Genomic DNA, 12,982 nt, shown 5'->3' on the forward strand with positions numbered 1-12,982 from the left:
ACGATACTTTTCCAACTTCCCCTTAATGAACGGTGTCATCAAATTGCCCTATAGCAAGGCTACGAAGATCTTTGCGCCATTTGCTGTGGGGACAGGCGATAATTATCTTTATCAAAGCCCGGAAGCTGATACATGACGTAAGGCATTGTCGGAAGCATATCCGTAAACCTCGATCGTCCTCTTTGCAGCTTCTCTGGGCATGTAGGCATAAGAGTACAGTCGGAGCATACAGTAAGTAGTATCGACACGTTCCCTCCTTCCTCGACCCACACAGACAGATTCGATAGACAGCCAGACGTCGATACGGAACATGATCGACGTAGGACTCGAAGGCGTACACGTTCTCGTCACCGGGGCGAACGGCGGGATAGGTGCGATCAACCCTCTCCTCGTCCGACTAGGTCTCGCCTTGCTTGGGCTCTGAAATGAAGCTGACGATTTGGATTCGACTCGGCTCAATTTACGTCTACCGCAGGTCTACCCACGGTCAAGCTCTTCCTCGGTAAGCCCATCTCCGAACCTGCTGCTGAGACTTGGGATGGAAGGGTCTGATGACAAGCCGATGAACCTGATCATGTGCAGAACAAGGAGCCTACGTCACAGCCGTGTATAACACCACCTCTGCCGACCTAGACTCGGACCCCGTCATCACCCTTCATAAATCGAAAAACACTTGTCGGACGATCTCACTGGACGTGACTAGTGAACAGGCCGTCGAACGCACTTTCACCGAATTGTATAACGAAGATTCCAGTAATAAGACCGGGGGATGGCCGGCACTGAGCTGCCTCGTGGTGAATCATGGGATCTTTACAACCCCCTCGGTACCTATTTGGGAGATGACAATGGAACAGTTCGAACGTACGCAGCGGATCAACCTTTTCGGCCCTTTCCTCCTCATCCGGGCGTTCTTGAAGGGGTACAAGACCCACCTCTCTTCTACAATCTCCCCCGAAGGGAATCACAATCAGATCCTAATAGCCCCTCCTAATATCGTCATCATCGGCTCCACCTCGGCCGAATTCGGAGAAGCGGGCCATGTAGACTATTCGACCTCGAAATCGGGGTTGACGCATGGGTTGGTGAAGAGCGTCAAGAACGAGATCGTCAAGATACATCCTAAGGGACGGATCAACTCGGTGAGCCCGGGGTGGGTGAAGACGGGGATGGCAGAGGAGAGTTTGAAGGATGAGGAGACGAGGTGGAGGGCTACTGCGACGTGAGTTCAAGTTCGATTACGGCGTTGTTTTTCTTATAGGGGGCATCTATATCTTTATCTTGCCTCTAGAGGGTCGACAGCACAGCATCGTCTTGTGGAGTCGTCATCTGCATCTGCAAGCTGATACAATACACATCAATATTTTCATCTCTAATCTCTGATCTCGTACCGTGCTCGTGCTCGTATGACGCGGTAATAACGTGACGTAACGACAGGACCCCGATGAAGAAGATCGCCAGCCCGCTCGAGGTGGCCTACCAAGTGCTCGTCATGAGCAGCGACGTCTTGTCGGGACATACGACGGGTCAGATCGTCATGGTCGCAGGGGGGATGGAAGGTCAGTAAGGTCTCGGTCCCACACTGTGTGATTTCTCATCTCGCTAGACGATTTTTCGGGGGAAAGCTGATGATGGACTATCATGCGTGTGGGGACGGGCCGTAGGTCGGCTGTTGAACCCGAAGCCTTGAGATCGAGGCCGAGGGCGGGGAAAGAATGGGCCTGCCAGCAGGACGGACGACGACTTCCAGCCGCTGTACTGCTATCGGCATGCTCCAGCTCAATAGTGTAAGCTGGGCACTGTTCTTCTTCTCGTGAGGATTCAGCTTTCTTCTTTTGCGTCGACATTGGGCTTCTTCTCGAGAAAAGGTTTCATGGGGAAGAGACCTTTGCGATGATTGGACCTTGGGGAGACGTTCCTGAGAGCTGAATGGCTCGCACGTGTCGGCTTCGAGTGGGACTCCTTATGTGCGTTCGTTCGAGAGCGAAAGTCACGGATATACATATGGATAGGTGGCGAGCCGAGCGGGCAACGATAGCTGTGAGAACACGAACATACCGGAACGTACTCGTGTTTTCGCTGGGACGTTTCTTTGCACACGACCAGCGTGGTTCTGGTCTGGATAACCGTTGAGACCATAGATCGCTACACTGCCGAGGGTCAGAAGCGGAGCCGAGATGACGTGTCGAGCACTCGATCTTGTCAACCCTCAAAGACCTCGGCCGTGATTGTCCAGATCGAATCCCACGGAAATCCCCGAGACCCGCTGGACCTCGACCTCACCGGTTCGTGAGCGATATCGACCGCGATTCGAAGTCTCAGCAAGGTTTGTCACCATCTTGATCCGCCATCATCTCGGGTTCTTGCCAGCTTTGATCCACCTTCCCGACCTCGACGTCGTAAGGGCCAGCTGCCACGGGCGGCCGGACTTCTACCGTAAGCGCCTGCCGCTCGACGATCCCCGAATGCGAGTCTCGGCGCGGTCCGCTGATCGTCGACATCATCCGAGGAGGTCAGTTGACGTGGACTTCGATCTCATAGGAGCATGGTAGCATGAAGGCATGAGACACGGCCGCCAGATACCGCTCGTACTCAAGGTGCCAGCTGCCAGCAAGCTTTCCCAGCGGTGCCGCATCGCGGCTCACCGTTGTATATAGCAAGGAGATGCAAGGACCGAGAATGAACGACGAACCACTTGCCGTCCTCGAGTCGCAATACGCGATACAGGTCACAGCAAACTCGCAGAACGATGTCTTCGGCAAAGAACATCCCAAAGACCGCTAAAGGGTCAGTCAAACAGTCCCCTCAAACATTTCCAAACCTTCCTGTCCACTATCTTGTTTCTCCGCCCCGCCTGTACTCTCCTCAAGTACTAACGTTCGTCATTCGTGCACCTCTACATCGCTCTCACAGCGCCTTTTTCGAAAAGACCGGAGGAGAAGTATCAATCCAGGAGTACAAGGTCAATCAGCAATCGGAGCTCGAACCGGGTCAGGCGTTGGTGAAAGTAGAGTATAGTGGGGTTTGTCATACGGATTTGCATGCGTGAGTCCCGAGTTCAGTCCTTCCAAGATGGCTTGGTTGGAGACAAGGAGTAGGTCGTGGTCGAGGCTGACTGTGTTCAGTTGTGGGTCTCGATGACGATGACGACGATGATGCGATTACGGCGAGATCTCGACAGGTTGTTGGTAAGTCTTACAACGGGTTTTTGCACCTACAAACAAATGTCTCGTGGTTTCCTAATTATCAGATTGATCGTATGATAGGGCGACTGGCCTCTCGATAACAAGCTCCCGTAAGCCCTACACCCCCTTATTTACTAGGACTCGTCTCATGTTGAACCGCTAATCAACATCTGCATTCGCTTGATCACGACTGAATTTTCATCTCGCTCTCGTTCTCGTCCTCGTTCTCAAATTATCAACACACAAACACGACCATTAATCGATGCTGCATCAATTATTTGTTATTGATCTTTGATTGATTGATCATTGATCGTTGATCATCGATCGTACAGACTCTGCGGTGGACACGAAGGAGCGGGTAGGATCGTCGCGATTGCGGATAACACTACGACGGATTTGAAGGTCGGGGATGCTGTGGGGATGAAATGGCGAGTACCTGCGACTCGCTCGATTGCAGCCGGACATCTGTTCCTCGCCGGACACTTACTTTTTAATGTCCTTACTTATCCGTCTTCGTCTCTCTTCTTTTGTGGAACCCCCGCAGGCTGGCCGACTCGTGCATGCACTGCGCCTACTGCCGTCAAGGCTACGAATCCCTCTGCTCTCAAGCCAAGTTGCACGGGTTCACCCATGATGGGACGTTCCAGCAGTACGCGGTCTCGTATACCAACCACCTGACTAGGATCCCGGATGGTTTGGGGCTGGACGAGGCGGCTCCGGTGCTCTGTGCGGGGGTTACGGTTTATAAGGCTATCAAGCAGTCGGGGGTTAGGGTCGGGCAGTGGATCGCTCTGCGTGAGTGTGGTGGATCTCGGGGTGAAGAACTGTTTGTCTGCTGATGATGGTCATTTTGGTCTTGGGGATTTGACCATAGCCGGGGCGGGAGGAGGACTTGGTCATCTGGCCATCCAATACGCTCAAGCTCAGGGTCTTCGTGTGATCGCTATCGACGTCAGTAGGGCCCCTATCTTTGTCATGTAGCTGAGCCGACGCTAAACTCCAAAGCTTATCGTCGTCCTGTTCCCGCCTTGCGTAGACCGGCGAAGAGAAGAAGAAACTCTGCGAGAAACTCGGAGCGGAAGTCTGGATCGATTTCAAGGAACACGAGGATATCGTCAAGGCGATCAAGTCGGCCACTCCGGATGGACTTGGGCCACATGCGAGCATCGTCACGGCCGCACAGGCGTCCGGGTATGAGCAGGCTTTGGGGTATATCAGGCCGGGTGGGGTCGTCGTCGCCGTGAGTACCTGTACGAGGTCAAAGGGAGACAGAGAAGCTGTGCGCGATGCTGATGGTGGCTTTTCGAGCAGGTCGGGTTGCCTCCCGGAGCGGTGATCAAGAGCGAAGTGTTTAGTCATGTGAGTCTGGGTTCGACCATTGATCGCTCTTCAAGGTTGCGGTTCTGATGAAGGCTTCTCGATCTCGACGACAGGTTTTGTACGAGAAGAAACTCCTCGTTAGCATTGCCAACGGCGTCTCTTGCTCTGTCGGAAGATGGGCTGACAAGATCGTCGCATGCGGCAATGGGACCTTGAATCACAGGGCAGCTACGTTGGGAACCGTCAAGATGCGGATGAAGGTGAGTCTGCATCTGAGGTCATCGTCGCCCTGCCCTCAGCTGACCGGGATCGACCTATATCTTTCGGACGATAAGCCATCCAGCTCGCCGCGCTCGGCAAAGTCAAGTGCGAGTTCGTACTCAAGAAGCTCGAGGACTTGCCCCAGATCTACGAGGATATGCATCAGGGGAGGATGGTGAGTGTCGCTCATGCGGAAGGCGAGGCGTTGAAAGATCGCTGACAAAGGGGTATTGTTGATCACAGGTCGGACGGACCGTTTTGAAGCTGCACTAATTACGCTGTATATCGTTAGGAGGTTCGACTGGTGATCAAAAAGTCCGGGTGGCAAGTCAAGTAAAATCAAACGTTTAAAACAGGGTTGTTGTAATCGAAAAGCACAGAAAATCGCAAGTACGAATGATCGGGAATTTCGCTCGTTCCAGACGTCAATCTTGGGCCGTTTGCATGTGTGTCCGAACATCAGAACCAAACGTCTGCCTTAACTGACCCAGCATAGTGACATGGTCCTCGAGCTGGTCAGAGGTGGAAGATGAAGTTTGCAAAGGTTTTGGTGGCGAGACGTCCAATTGTTGAGCGTGACATCATCCTGCTCGCGCTCGCACAGTAGTAGTGCCAAAGGAAGTTCTCGATCGACCTGAACTTGACATTCTTCTCGATTGTGGACATATCTTTACTCCGACTCCTAATCTTACCCATACAATCTACAAGATACACATATCACTTCATCATACTCACTCCCTTGTTCACACTATACCCCCCCATGTATCACATCGAGGATGAATCTGCGTCACCATTATCGATCGGCAATGTCCGAACGGGATTTTCGATACTTCGAGACGTACTCGGCCAGGGATCAAGCTCTGATCATCGAAGAGGCCAAGGATAGGATACAAGAGGAGAATCTAGCCAGGTTGAAAGAGTCTATCAGGTCGACCCCGATCACCAAGGTGTTAGGGATCGTTTCGCATGTGAGTGCTGCGGGAGCGAGCATGGTTCCCGGTCGTCGTGTTTGTGTGTATGTGTGTTGATGATGGGTGGCCTGCCTCTGATCGTATCTCATTCGCAGCAACTCCGAACACCTCTCAATGCCATCGTAGCCACCATCGATCTGATGCAAGAAGCCGAGCCCGACGGACCAGAAACTATGCGTCCAATCGCTGGAACAAGGCAGCAACAATCTTCAGGCGATGTTGAACCGTCTGCAGGACATTGCCGCCTTGTCACACGGTCAGGGGACGGTGAACATCATGCCGTTTGATATCGTGGCCGTCATCACGGGCGTGGCAGAGTATAGACAGTAACAGACGGGGGTGGATGGGCAGGATACGTCGGTCGTACTGGAGTTGGATCCAAAGTCGCCATTGTTCGAGGGAGATCTCGCCAAGGTGAGTTCACGAGTCCGTGTCGCAAGTAGAGGCTCGCTGGCTGACTCGACTCTGACTTGGCTGGCCAGATTCAACAGATCATGAGTAACCTGGTCACCACGACCATCGCCTCTTCGGCGGAAAAGCAATGTCGGATGAAGGTCGACGTCGTGAGGAACGATGCCGAGGTCGTCATCAGGGTCATCAATCGAGAGCCATTCGAACGCACGTCCAACGCCGCTCCTCGACGGCATCGGGCTGGATTTCTCGGCAGAAGGGTTGTTGAGACTGATGGCGGCGGCAAACATGTCCCAGGGGCTGGTCATCACCCCTAAGGGAATATTTGCGGGGGCTGGGCAGCAAGTTGGAGACGAGCTAGTCAGAGGACGAGGGGGGAAGTTGTCGTTCTCCTTTGACCTGAAGATCCAGGCTAGTAATAACGTGGCGGGCAAGCAGGGGGCGGATAATCAGAGCAATTTCGGGAATTATGTGAGGGATCCTTCCACGGTCAAGGTTCTGCTCGTTGAGGATAATCAGGTCAATATGAGGATCGCCAAGGCCATCTTGAAGAGGTTTGGGTTCGATGCGGCTACTGCGGCGAATGGGCTCGAGGCGATCAGCAAGATGCACGGCGAGGTGTTTGATATCGTCTTTATGTTGCGTCCCGGATGGGTCGTTGTCGTGGGAATGTCATAGCCGCACCTGACGGACGTTCATTGCCTCGACTCGCCAGGACTGCGACATGCCGCTCTGTAACGGCTATGATGCGACCCATCACATCCGCAATAGCATGGAACAGTCCGATCTCATCATCATCGCACTGACCGCCGACTCGACGAACGACGCCAAGAAACGATGTCTCGCCGTGGGTATGAACGACTTTTTCATCAAACCGATTACGACCAAGACGGTCGACGAGATGCTGCACAAGTGGTTGACGACGACGCATAACGATGGAGCGAAAGGGATTGAGAGAAGGGAGACACATCAGGCGGTCGGGTCGTAAAGCAGAGACTATGTGATCCGCGCTGTCGCGGATGTCGCATCGCGTCAGGTTGTAAGACTTGGGTCATGTGCAACGATATAATACCTGTACTCTGCCTAAATGCGAGATCTCGGGTGCTCCTAAGCGATACGGTTTATTACTCTGAGATCGGAAACACATCGTCGTGAGTACCGCTTCTCAACCAATGAGCGTTTTCATCGACTTGGTCCGCCACGACAGATCAAACAGCGATCAGATCAGGTAGACTAGTTTCTCGGCTTGGTAAGCCCCTTTGCCGAGGATAGCCACTCCTTCGTGGGCTTTGTCCAGACCGTGGTTGAATCGAAGCTTCTGAGGCTTGTATCGAGCCGATCCCTGACCCTCTTGCCAGCCTTCCAATAAGGCAGGAAGCTTTTGCGTGACCCACTCAAGCGCTCGGCGGTTGTCCTCGTGCAGTGCAGGGAAGTCGAAACCGTTCGCAAACTTGAACTATAGCGTAAAATGGGTAATCAATGGAGCGATCAAGCCAAGCGTCAGACGAGAGCCGAGACTTACGGGATAGCCGACCATGGTGTAGACCAAGACGAAGCCGACCTCGACGTCGGAACGTCGAGCTTGAAGGCTAGCATCTGCAGGGACAGTCGACATGACCCTGCCACCGTTCGGACCGATGGAATCTACGTTCGTCCGGGATCAGGCAAAAGGGTCAGTCGAACTCGACGATGAGAGCTATAGGGACGACTTGCTGATACAACTCGCCGTCGAACCGTTTGAAGCGGGAGTATCGTAGGCTGCATAGATCCCTTGTTCGCCGGCGGCAGCTTTGATGTCGTCGACCACCGAGGGGCTCCTATAGTCGAAACACTTGTCCGCACCCAGCTCGAGCAGTCTCTGGTGATTGGCCGGGGAAGCGGTGGTGAAGACTCGGTAACCAGAGAGGTGAGCAAGTTGAACAGCGTGGTGTCCCACAGCGGTCGCGCCTGAGTGTCCGCACGCATCAGGCGCTGCGTCGTGCCATTCAAAGTGGACTGACCATCAAGGCGGACGCTTCGGCGATACTCATCTCGTCCGGGACACGACAAACAAGGGCAGCATCGTATACCGTGACTGTACCCAGAATGGCAACGCTCGTCAGCTTGCAAGGCGGTTGGAGCGCTTTGCATGACCATGGACGTCACACTACACGTACTCTCGGCAAAGGTCCCGTTCGACTGGGAGGATGCACCAAAGACCATCCCAGAGACCCTGTCACCGACTTTGACGTGCTTGACGTTGGATCCCACCGCGATGACGGTCCCTGCCCCGTCCGTACCCATTACGGCTGACTTGTCTGCCGCCCAGCCTTCATAGGCATACTGCGGTGAAAGTACGAACGGTCAGATTTACATGTCTGGGGCGTACGATAAATGTCTATGGAGGATTCACCTTGTAGTCCGTGCTGAGTAGACAAATGCGATAGAGGGAAAGATAGAGTCAGACATACGAGTCTCTTGCTGACATTGGGTCGCGCTTGCTCGTCCTTGGCCCGATTCGATGCGCGACTCACGGATTTAGAGCGATGGCTTGGTTTCGGACCACGACGGCGTTGGGCCCGAGATATATAATGTCTGATCTGCTCGCAAAAGGGATTTCTTTGAGCTCCAGAGAGGCGAGTTTGGGGTTGGTCACGACGGCTCGAATAGTCTGAGGGAACTCTGTGGTCATTGTCGTGGGGGTTGTTGAGCTCGGTTGGGTTTGCGTGCGTGTGTATGTGTGTTTGTGAGAAATGGAAGGTAGGCTAGAGAAAAGACTCGGAACGTCAAATACCAGTCGACGAACCGCTCGAGGTATTCATATAGTCTGACATCAGCTCCCTGGTTCTACAGAGCGAGGCTGTACCAGTGTATTTGGCTAAAAAAGCTCGTCATCCCAAACTCTAGACGTTGTAAGGTCTTGGCTTACTAAGCCTGATCTTCGATAAGGTTCCGTCGACAAGCGCGAGCTATAGGCGGGATCCGCACGCAACCCGAGTTACAGGTTTAATTCGTATCGCTTTGATTAGCAAGCACGGAGTGGTGCGGTGACAGCTGTAGGGACAGTGTGGTTAGAGAGGGGGAGAGAGACACACTGAAAGAAAAGAGAGGGATCCAACAGCGAGTTTGGACAAATTATCAAACACCGACCGACCTTTGCTGCGCCTGAGCGAAGTTGCTAGCGAGATGAAACCGAGTTGCAGCCGTCATCGCGCTTATCAATCAACCATCCTCGAATCTGTCTGCGGACGATCTGGGAGGTTTTCATGGGCAACTTTTCGCCCTCGAGATAGGATGTTGGCAGATATAAGGTCACTGGCGCAAATAATCGAATGGGAAATCCGAACAGCGGCAAACGCTCCACATCAATGACATTCGCCATATACACGACATCGCATCTTCCCGCACCAACTGCCGATTACCTACTCGACACTTCACGATCGACCTCATCTTGCATCTATACAATGGTCTACTACCCCGCACGTCCCGCTCCTACCGGTCGTCTCACGCAGACCGTCACGATCGGCCCAAACTCCGACCGACCTCTCACCGTACACCGGATCGCCATGGCCCCGCTGAGCCGTTTTCGAAACGACCCAGACACTCTGGCTCCAACGGACATGGCGGTCGAGTATTACGGTCAGCGTGCGAATAAGGGCGGGTTGATGATCACCGAGTCGACCGTCATCTCGGAAGAGGCTGGAGGTTATCCCAACGCGCCGGGTATCTATTCGGAGGAACAGGTGAGGAGGTTTCGAGGAGATGACAATGGTGTCCATGACGTTCGTGTCTCTTAATGACTCGAACCTGAATTCGCAATTTGGTCTCCTGTTGACCGTCCAGGTCTTTCGATGGCGCAAAATCACCGACGCCGTACACGCCAAAGGCGGTTACATCTGGCTCCAACTCGGGGCCCTCGGACGGGCCAACGGAGGTCATTTCCCTCATATCCCGATCGTCGCACCGTCGCCCAACCCGATCAGAGGTGTTCATCCTGCTACCTTGTCGACGGATACGCCGGATTCGAGGCAGATGGCCGAGGAGGATATCGAACGGTACTTGCGGAGTTATACCAGCGCAGCGGCCAATGCCAAAAGGGCGGGGTTTGATGGAGTAGAGATCCTAGGTGGGAATGGATACTTGATAGATCAGGTAAGTCCCCGGCGACGTCTGTGATAGACGTGAGGCACGCCACGATCTCGCTGACGGGTCCCCTTCGCTGCTTCCTAGTTCACCCAATCCGTCTCGAACAAACGTACCGACAGCTGGGGAGGTCCGGTAGAGAACAGGATCAAGTTTGGATTACGCGCACTCGAGGCGGTGGCCCAGGTGTTTGGACAAGAGAAAGTCGGCATCCGACTCAGTCCTTGGGGGAGGCATCAAGACATGTTGGAGGAAGTGAGTCTTGTCTTGTCCCGGAACGACTGAAACGAGGTCTCGAGGGTTTCGAGATCGAGGAGTCGATCTCTAGAAAGGACCTCCAAGCTGACCAAGTCCTGCCAAAATCGTGTCTCTCTCTCATTCAGGACCCGTATGCGACCTTTGTCCCGTTCGTCAAGGCCATCGTCAAACAACATCCCGAGCTCGGTGTGAGTCTGGACATTCTAGACCTGACGTTTTCTTCCGAGTCTATAGCTTATAAGATTCGCCTTGAATCACTTGCGTTCAACTCGCACTTCGTCTTCCAGTACATCCACCTGGTCGAAGCACAGTCTTCCTGGTCCGGCATGGAAGCTGACAAGAATGTCGGAGAGGGTATCGTAGAGAGCAACGATATCGTGCGTATCATATCCTCCGTTCGAACGAGAACGAGCGACTCCGAGTGCCAAATCTGAGGATTCTGGTTTTTTACGGTGTCGACCCAGTTCCGAGCCATCATACGTCGACAAGACACTTCGGCCTTTACGAGTCCATCGGACTACGCCAGGTCCAGCCCACGCATAGAAAGTCCTTCTGAGGAGAATCCGACGGTGATCCTCTCGGCTTCGGGACATACCCCAGAGGATGTCGCCGAATGGGTCGAGCGCACCGGAGATGTGGCCGTGTTTGGTCGATATTTCAGTCAGTCCGACGAGCTACAGGTTTCCGTGTGAAAGATAAGGCGAAGGTCACTGAGATTCAGACTTGAAATCGGGTGGACTGGTAGTTGCCAACCCGGACTTGCCAGCGAGGGTGTTTGAAGGTCTCCCTGTCAATCATTACGATCGACCTACTTTTTACTCGGCTGGACCGCGAGGGTATACCGACCTGCTGACTTACGCAGAGGAGCAGGAACGACGAGGAGATGGTCGACAGTGATCAATGTGCTATTATGGTGTATGTTCCGATATAGATGCATAGCATGGCGATGTGACGAGTCTGGACAGCTGGAGTGCATCGAGAGTAAGAGTCGAGGTCCATCGATAAGTTACAGCGCGAGGTCGACCTCGAAGGAGGCAGGATCACGCCGACGAGTATGTAAGATACAAGTAACCTCACCACTTGCCAGTATAAAATCGTGCTCACGATTACACAACGATAATAGCAGAGCATTCAGTGCATCTTAGTCGTTATACGTCCTGTACCTCGTAAAAGCCCACGACGGGAACGCAAGCACGATCGCAGCATGAACAAGCTCGCCTCGACCACAATCATCCACGTCAATCGATATGCGACGACCCGTTCAGGTCTGGAACTCTTTGCCAACTTTCATTATTCGCCTCAATGCCGGTCTGAACTTGCGGATGGTGGGCAGAGAGGAGGTGTGATCAGTTATCATCCGGGTGGGATGTTTACTGGGTCGAGGGATATGGACTTCGTGTTTCCTACCGTCAAACGTGAGTCGCAGGTATGTTGGCGATTCTCGCGATGGGGTGCTCGAGGTCTCACTCGTTCAGGGGTTAAAATGTAATAGAGGCTATTCTGGACGACGGCCACATCCTCGTACAACCCGGACACCGTCTGCTCGTCCCCACGTCCGGGCACGAAATCTTGCAGGATATCAGGTCGTTCTTCGATTACCTCGAATCCGATCGATTCCTGGCCGCTCTGCCTGCCGGGGTCAACCCCGATCTGAACAAGGTTCTGGTCTCGGGCTTCTCGGGAGGAGGATATGTCGCTCGACTAGCTGCGATCGAGTTGCACGAGAGGAATCTTCGGTCTGGGCAGGGGAAGTCGAAGCTCGGATGCGTAGGATTGCTTTCGTATTTCGGGATGGGTGGGGATGTCATCAAGAGTCCATGGATACGGGCTGAAGGACCGCAGGGGGACGACAACGACACGGACTCTGAGATCTTTGATACTATAAGCCGGCTATATGCAAGGGGGGAGATTTCGGACTCGCCTTACCCAGCGGAGAAACGCTTGAAAGGGTGGGAGAACGATCTAGAGAGGGAGCCGATTTGGGATTGGTGGAACCGTTGTGGGACACTATCGGATACGTTGTGTGGCACTCGAGGTGAACTAAGAGGAAGTTGGGGGAGATCGGACAGTAAGAAGGCTGAAGAGGTCGTCCCCGAGAAGCATCACGGCTTGTTCCCCCAGATCTACTTTGAAGGACTCGGAATGGGATCGGGGTTCCCGCCGACGATGTTGGTACACGGGACGACGGATGAGCTGGTCCCGTTCGAAGAATCCGTTACGACCAGGGATCAGCTACAGAAGGCGGGTGTCGACGTCGAACTGGTGGCGGTTCCTGGGGTCGACCATTGGTTGCGGTACTCAGGCAAGGAAGAGTCACCGGTCGAGACTGAACAGGCACATGCGAAGGTCGTCGAGTTCATCAGGAGTTAGGGGTTAGGGGTTAGGGGTTAGGGGTTAGGGGTTAGGGGTTAGGGGTTAGGGGTTAGGGGTTAGGGGTTAGGGGTTAGGGGTTAGGGT

The 12,982-nt window shown here is 53.7% G+C and overlaps 6 protein-coding genes across 6 annotated transcripts; 5 read left to right on the forward strand and 1 right to left on the reverse strand.

The window, feature by feature from the left end:
• The first annotated feature begins 242 nt into the window (after positions 1-242).
• HD553DRAFT_127941 (NAD-P-binding protein) lies at positions 243-1,732 on the forward strand. The gene is made up of 5 exons (XM_046176564.1): positions 243-371; positions 476-502; positions 583-1,219; positions 1,435-1,556; positions 1,662-1,732. The coding sequence occupies exons 1-5, from the start codon at positions 311-313 to the stop codon at positions 1,685-1,687; spliced, it is 873 nt and encodes a 290-aa protein (XP_046033791.1). The 5' UTR covers positions 243-310; the 3' UTR covers positions 1,688-1,732.
• A 1,014-nt stretch (positions 1,733-2,746) lies between these two features.
• Positions 2,747-5,036, forward strand: HD553DRAFT_329837 (GroES-like protein; the record flags this gene model as incomplete). Its single annotated transcript, XM_046181941.1, has 10 exons — positions 2,747-2,784; positions 2,911-3,042; positions 3,515-3,610; positions 3,727-3,977; positions 4,057-4,133; positions 4,219-4,422; positions 4,494-4,541; positions 4,726-4,762; positions 4,838-4,938; positions 5,007-5,036. 10 exons carry the CDS (start codon positions 2,747-2,749, stop codon positions 5,034-5,036), a joined length of 1,014 nt encoding a protein of 337 aa, XP_046033792.1.
• Positions 5,037-5,443: 407 nt separating this feature from the next.
• HD553DRAFT_352463 (CheY-like superfamily) lies at positions 5,444-7,133 on the forward strand (the record flags this gene model as incomplete). The annotated part of the gene is made up of 6 exons (XM_046183701.1): positions 5,444-5,731; positions 5,830-6,015; positions 6,086-6,148; positions 6,217-6,327; positions 6,443-6,808; positions 6,861-7,133. The coding sequence occupies exons 1-6, from the start codon at positions 5,540-5,542 to the stop codon at positions 7,131-7,133; spliced, it is 1,191 nt and encodes a 396-aa protein (XP_046033793.1). The 5' UTR covers positions 5,444-5,539.
• An 83-nt stretch (positions 7,134-7,216) lies between these two features.
• HD553DRAFT_300390 (chaperonin 10-like protein) lies at positions 7,217-8,979 on the reverse strand. Its single transcript, XM_046178633.1, has 6 exons — positions 8,659-8,979; positions 8,538-8,550; positions 8,197-8,467; positions 7,868-8,140; positions 7,668-7,789; positions 7,217-7,601 (listed from the first exon to the last, which is right to left on the reverse strand). Exons 1-6 carry the CDS (start codon positions 8,814-8,816, stop codon positions 7,365-7,367), a joined length of 1,074 nt encoding a protein of 357 aa, XP_046033794.1. The 5' UTR covers positions 8,817-8,979; the 3' UTR covers positions 7,217-7,364.
• Positions 8,980-9,588: 609 nt separating this feature from the next.
• HD553DRAFT_352465 (NADH:flavin oxidoreductase/NADH oxidase) lies at positions 9,589-11,488 on the forward strand (the record flags this gene model as incomplete). The annotated part of the gene is made up of 7 exons (XM_046183702.1): positions 9,589-9,867; positions 9,968-10,276; positions 10,355-10,522; positions 10,651-10,713; positions 10,813-10,902; positions 10,990-11,185; positions 11,271-11,488. 7 exons carry the CDS (start codon positions 9,589-9,591, stop codon positions 11,420-11,422), a joined length of 1,257 nt encoding a protein of 418 aa, XP_046033795.1. The 3' UTR covers positions 11,423-11,488.
• Positions 11,489-11,620: 132 nt separating this feature from the next.
• HD553DRAFT_362758 (Alpha/Beta hydrolase protein) lies at positions 11,621-12,895 on the forward strand (the record flags this gene model as incomplete). The annotated part of the gene is made up of 2 exons (XM_046184002.1): positions 11,621-11,940; positions 12,018-12,895. Exons 1-2 carry the CDS (start codon positions 11,730-11,732, stop codon positions 12,893-12,895), a joined length of 1,089 nt encoding a protein of 362 aa, XP_046033796.1. The 5' UTR covers positions 11,621-11,729.
• Between the last annotated feature and the right edge of the window lie 87 nt (positions 12,896-12,982).

Source organism: Filobasidium floriforme (assembly GCF_021052385.1).
Source record: "Filobasidium floriforme strain CBS 6241 chromosome Unknown HD553scaffold_23, whole genome shotgun sequence".
Lineage (NCBI taxonomy): Eukaryota > Fungi > Basidiomycota > Tremellomycetes > Filobasidiales > Filobasidiaceae > Filobasidium > Filobasidium floriforme.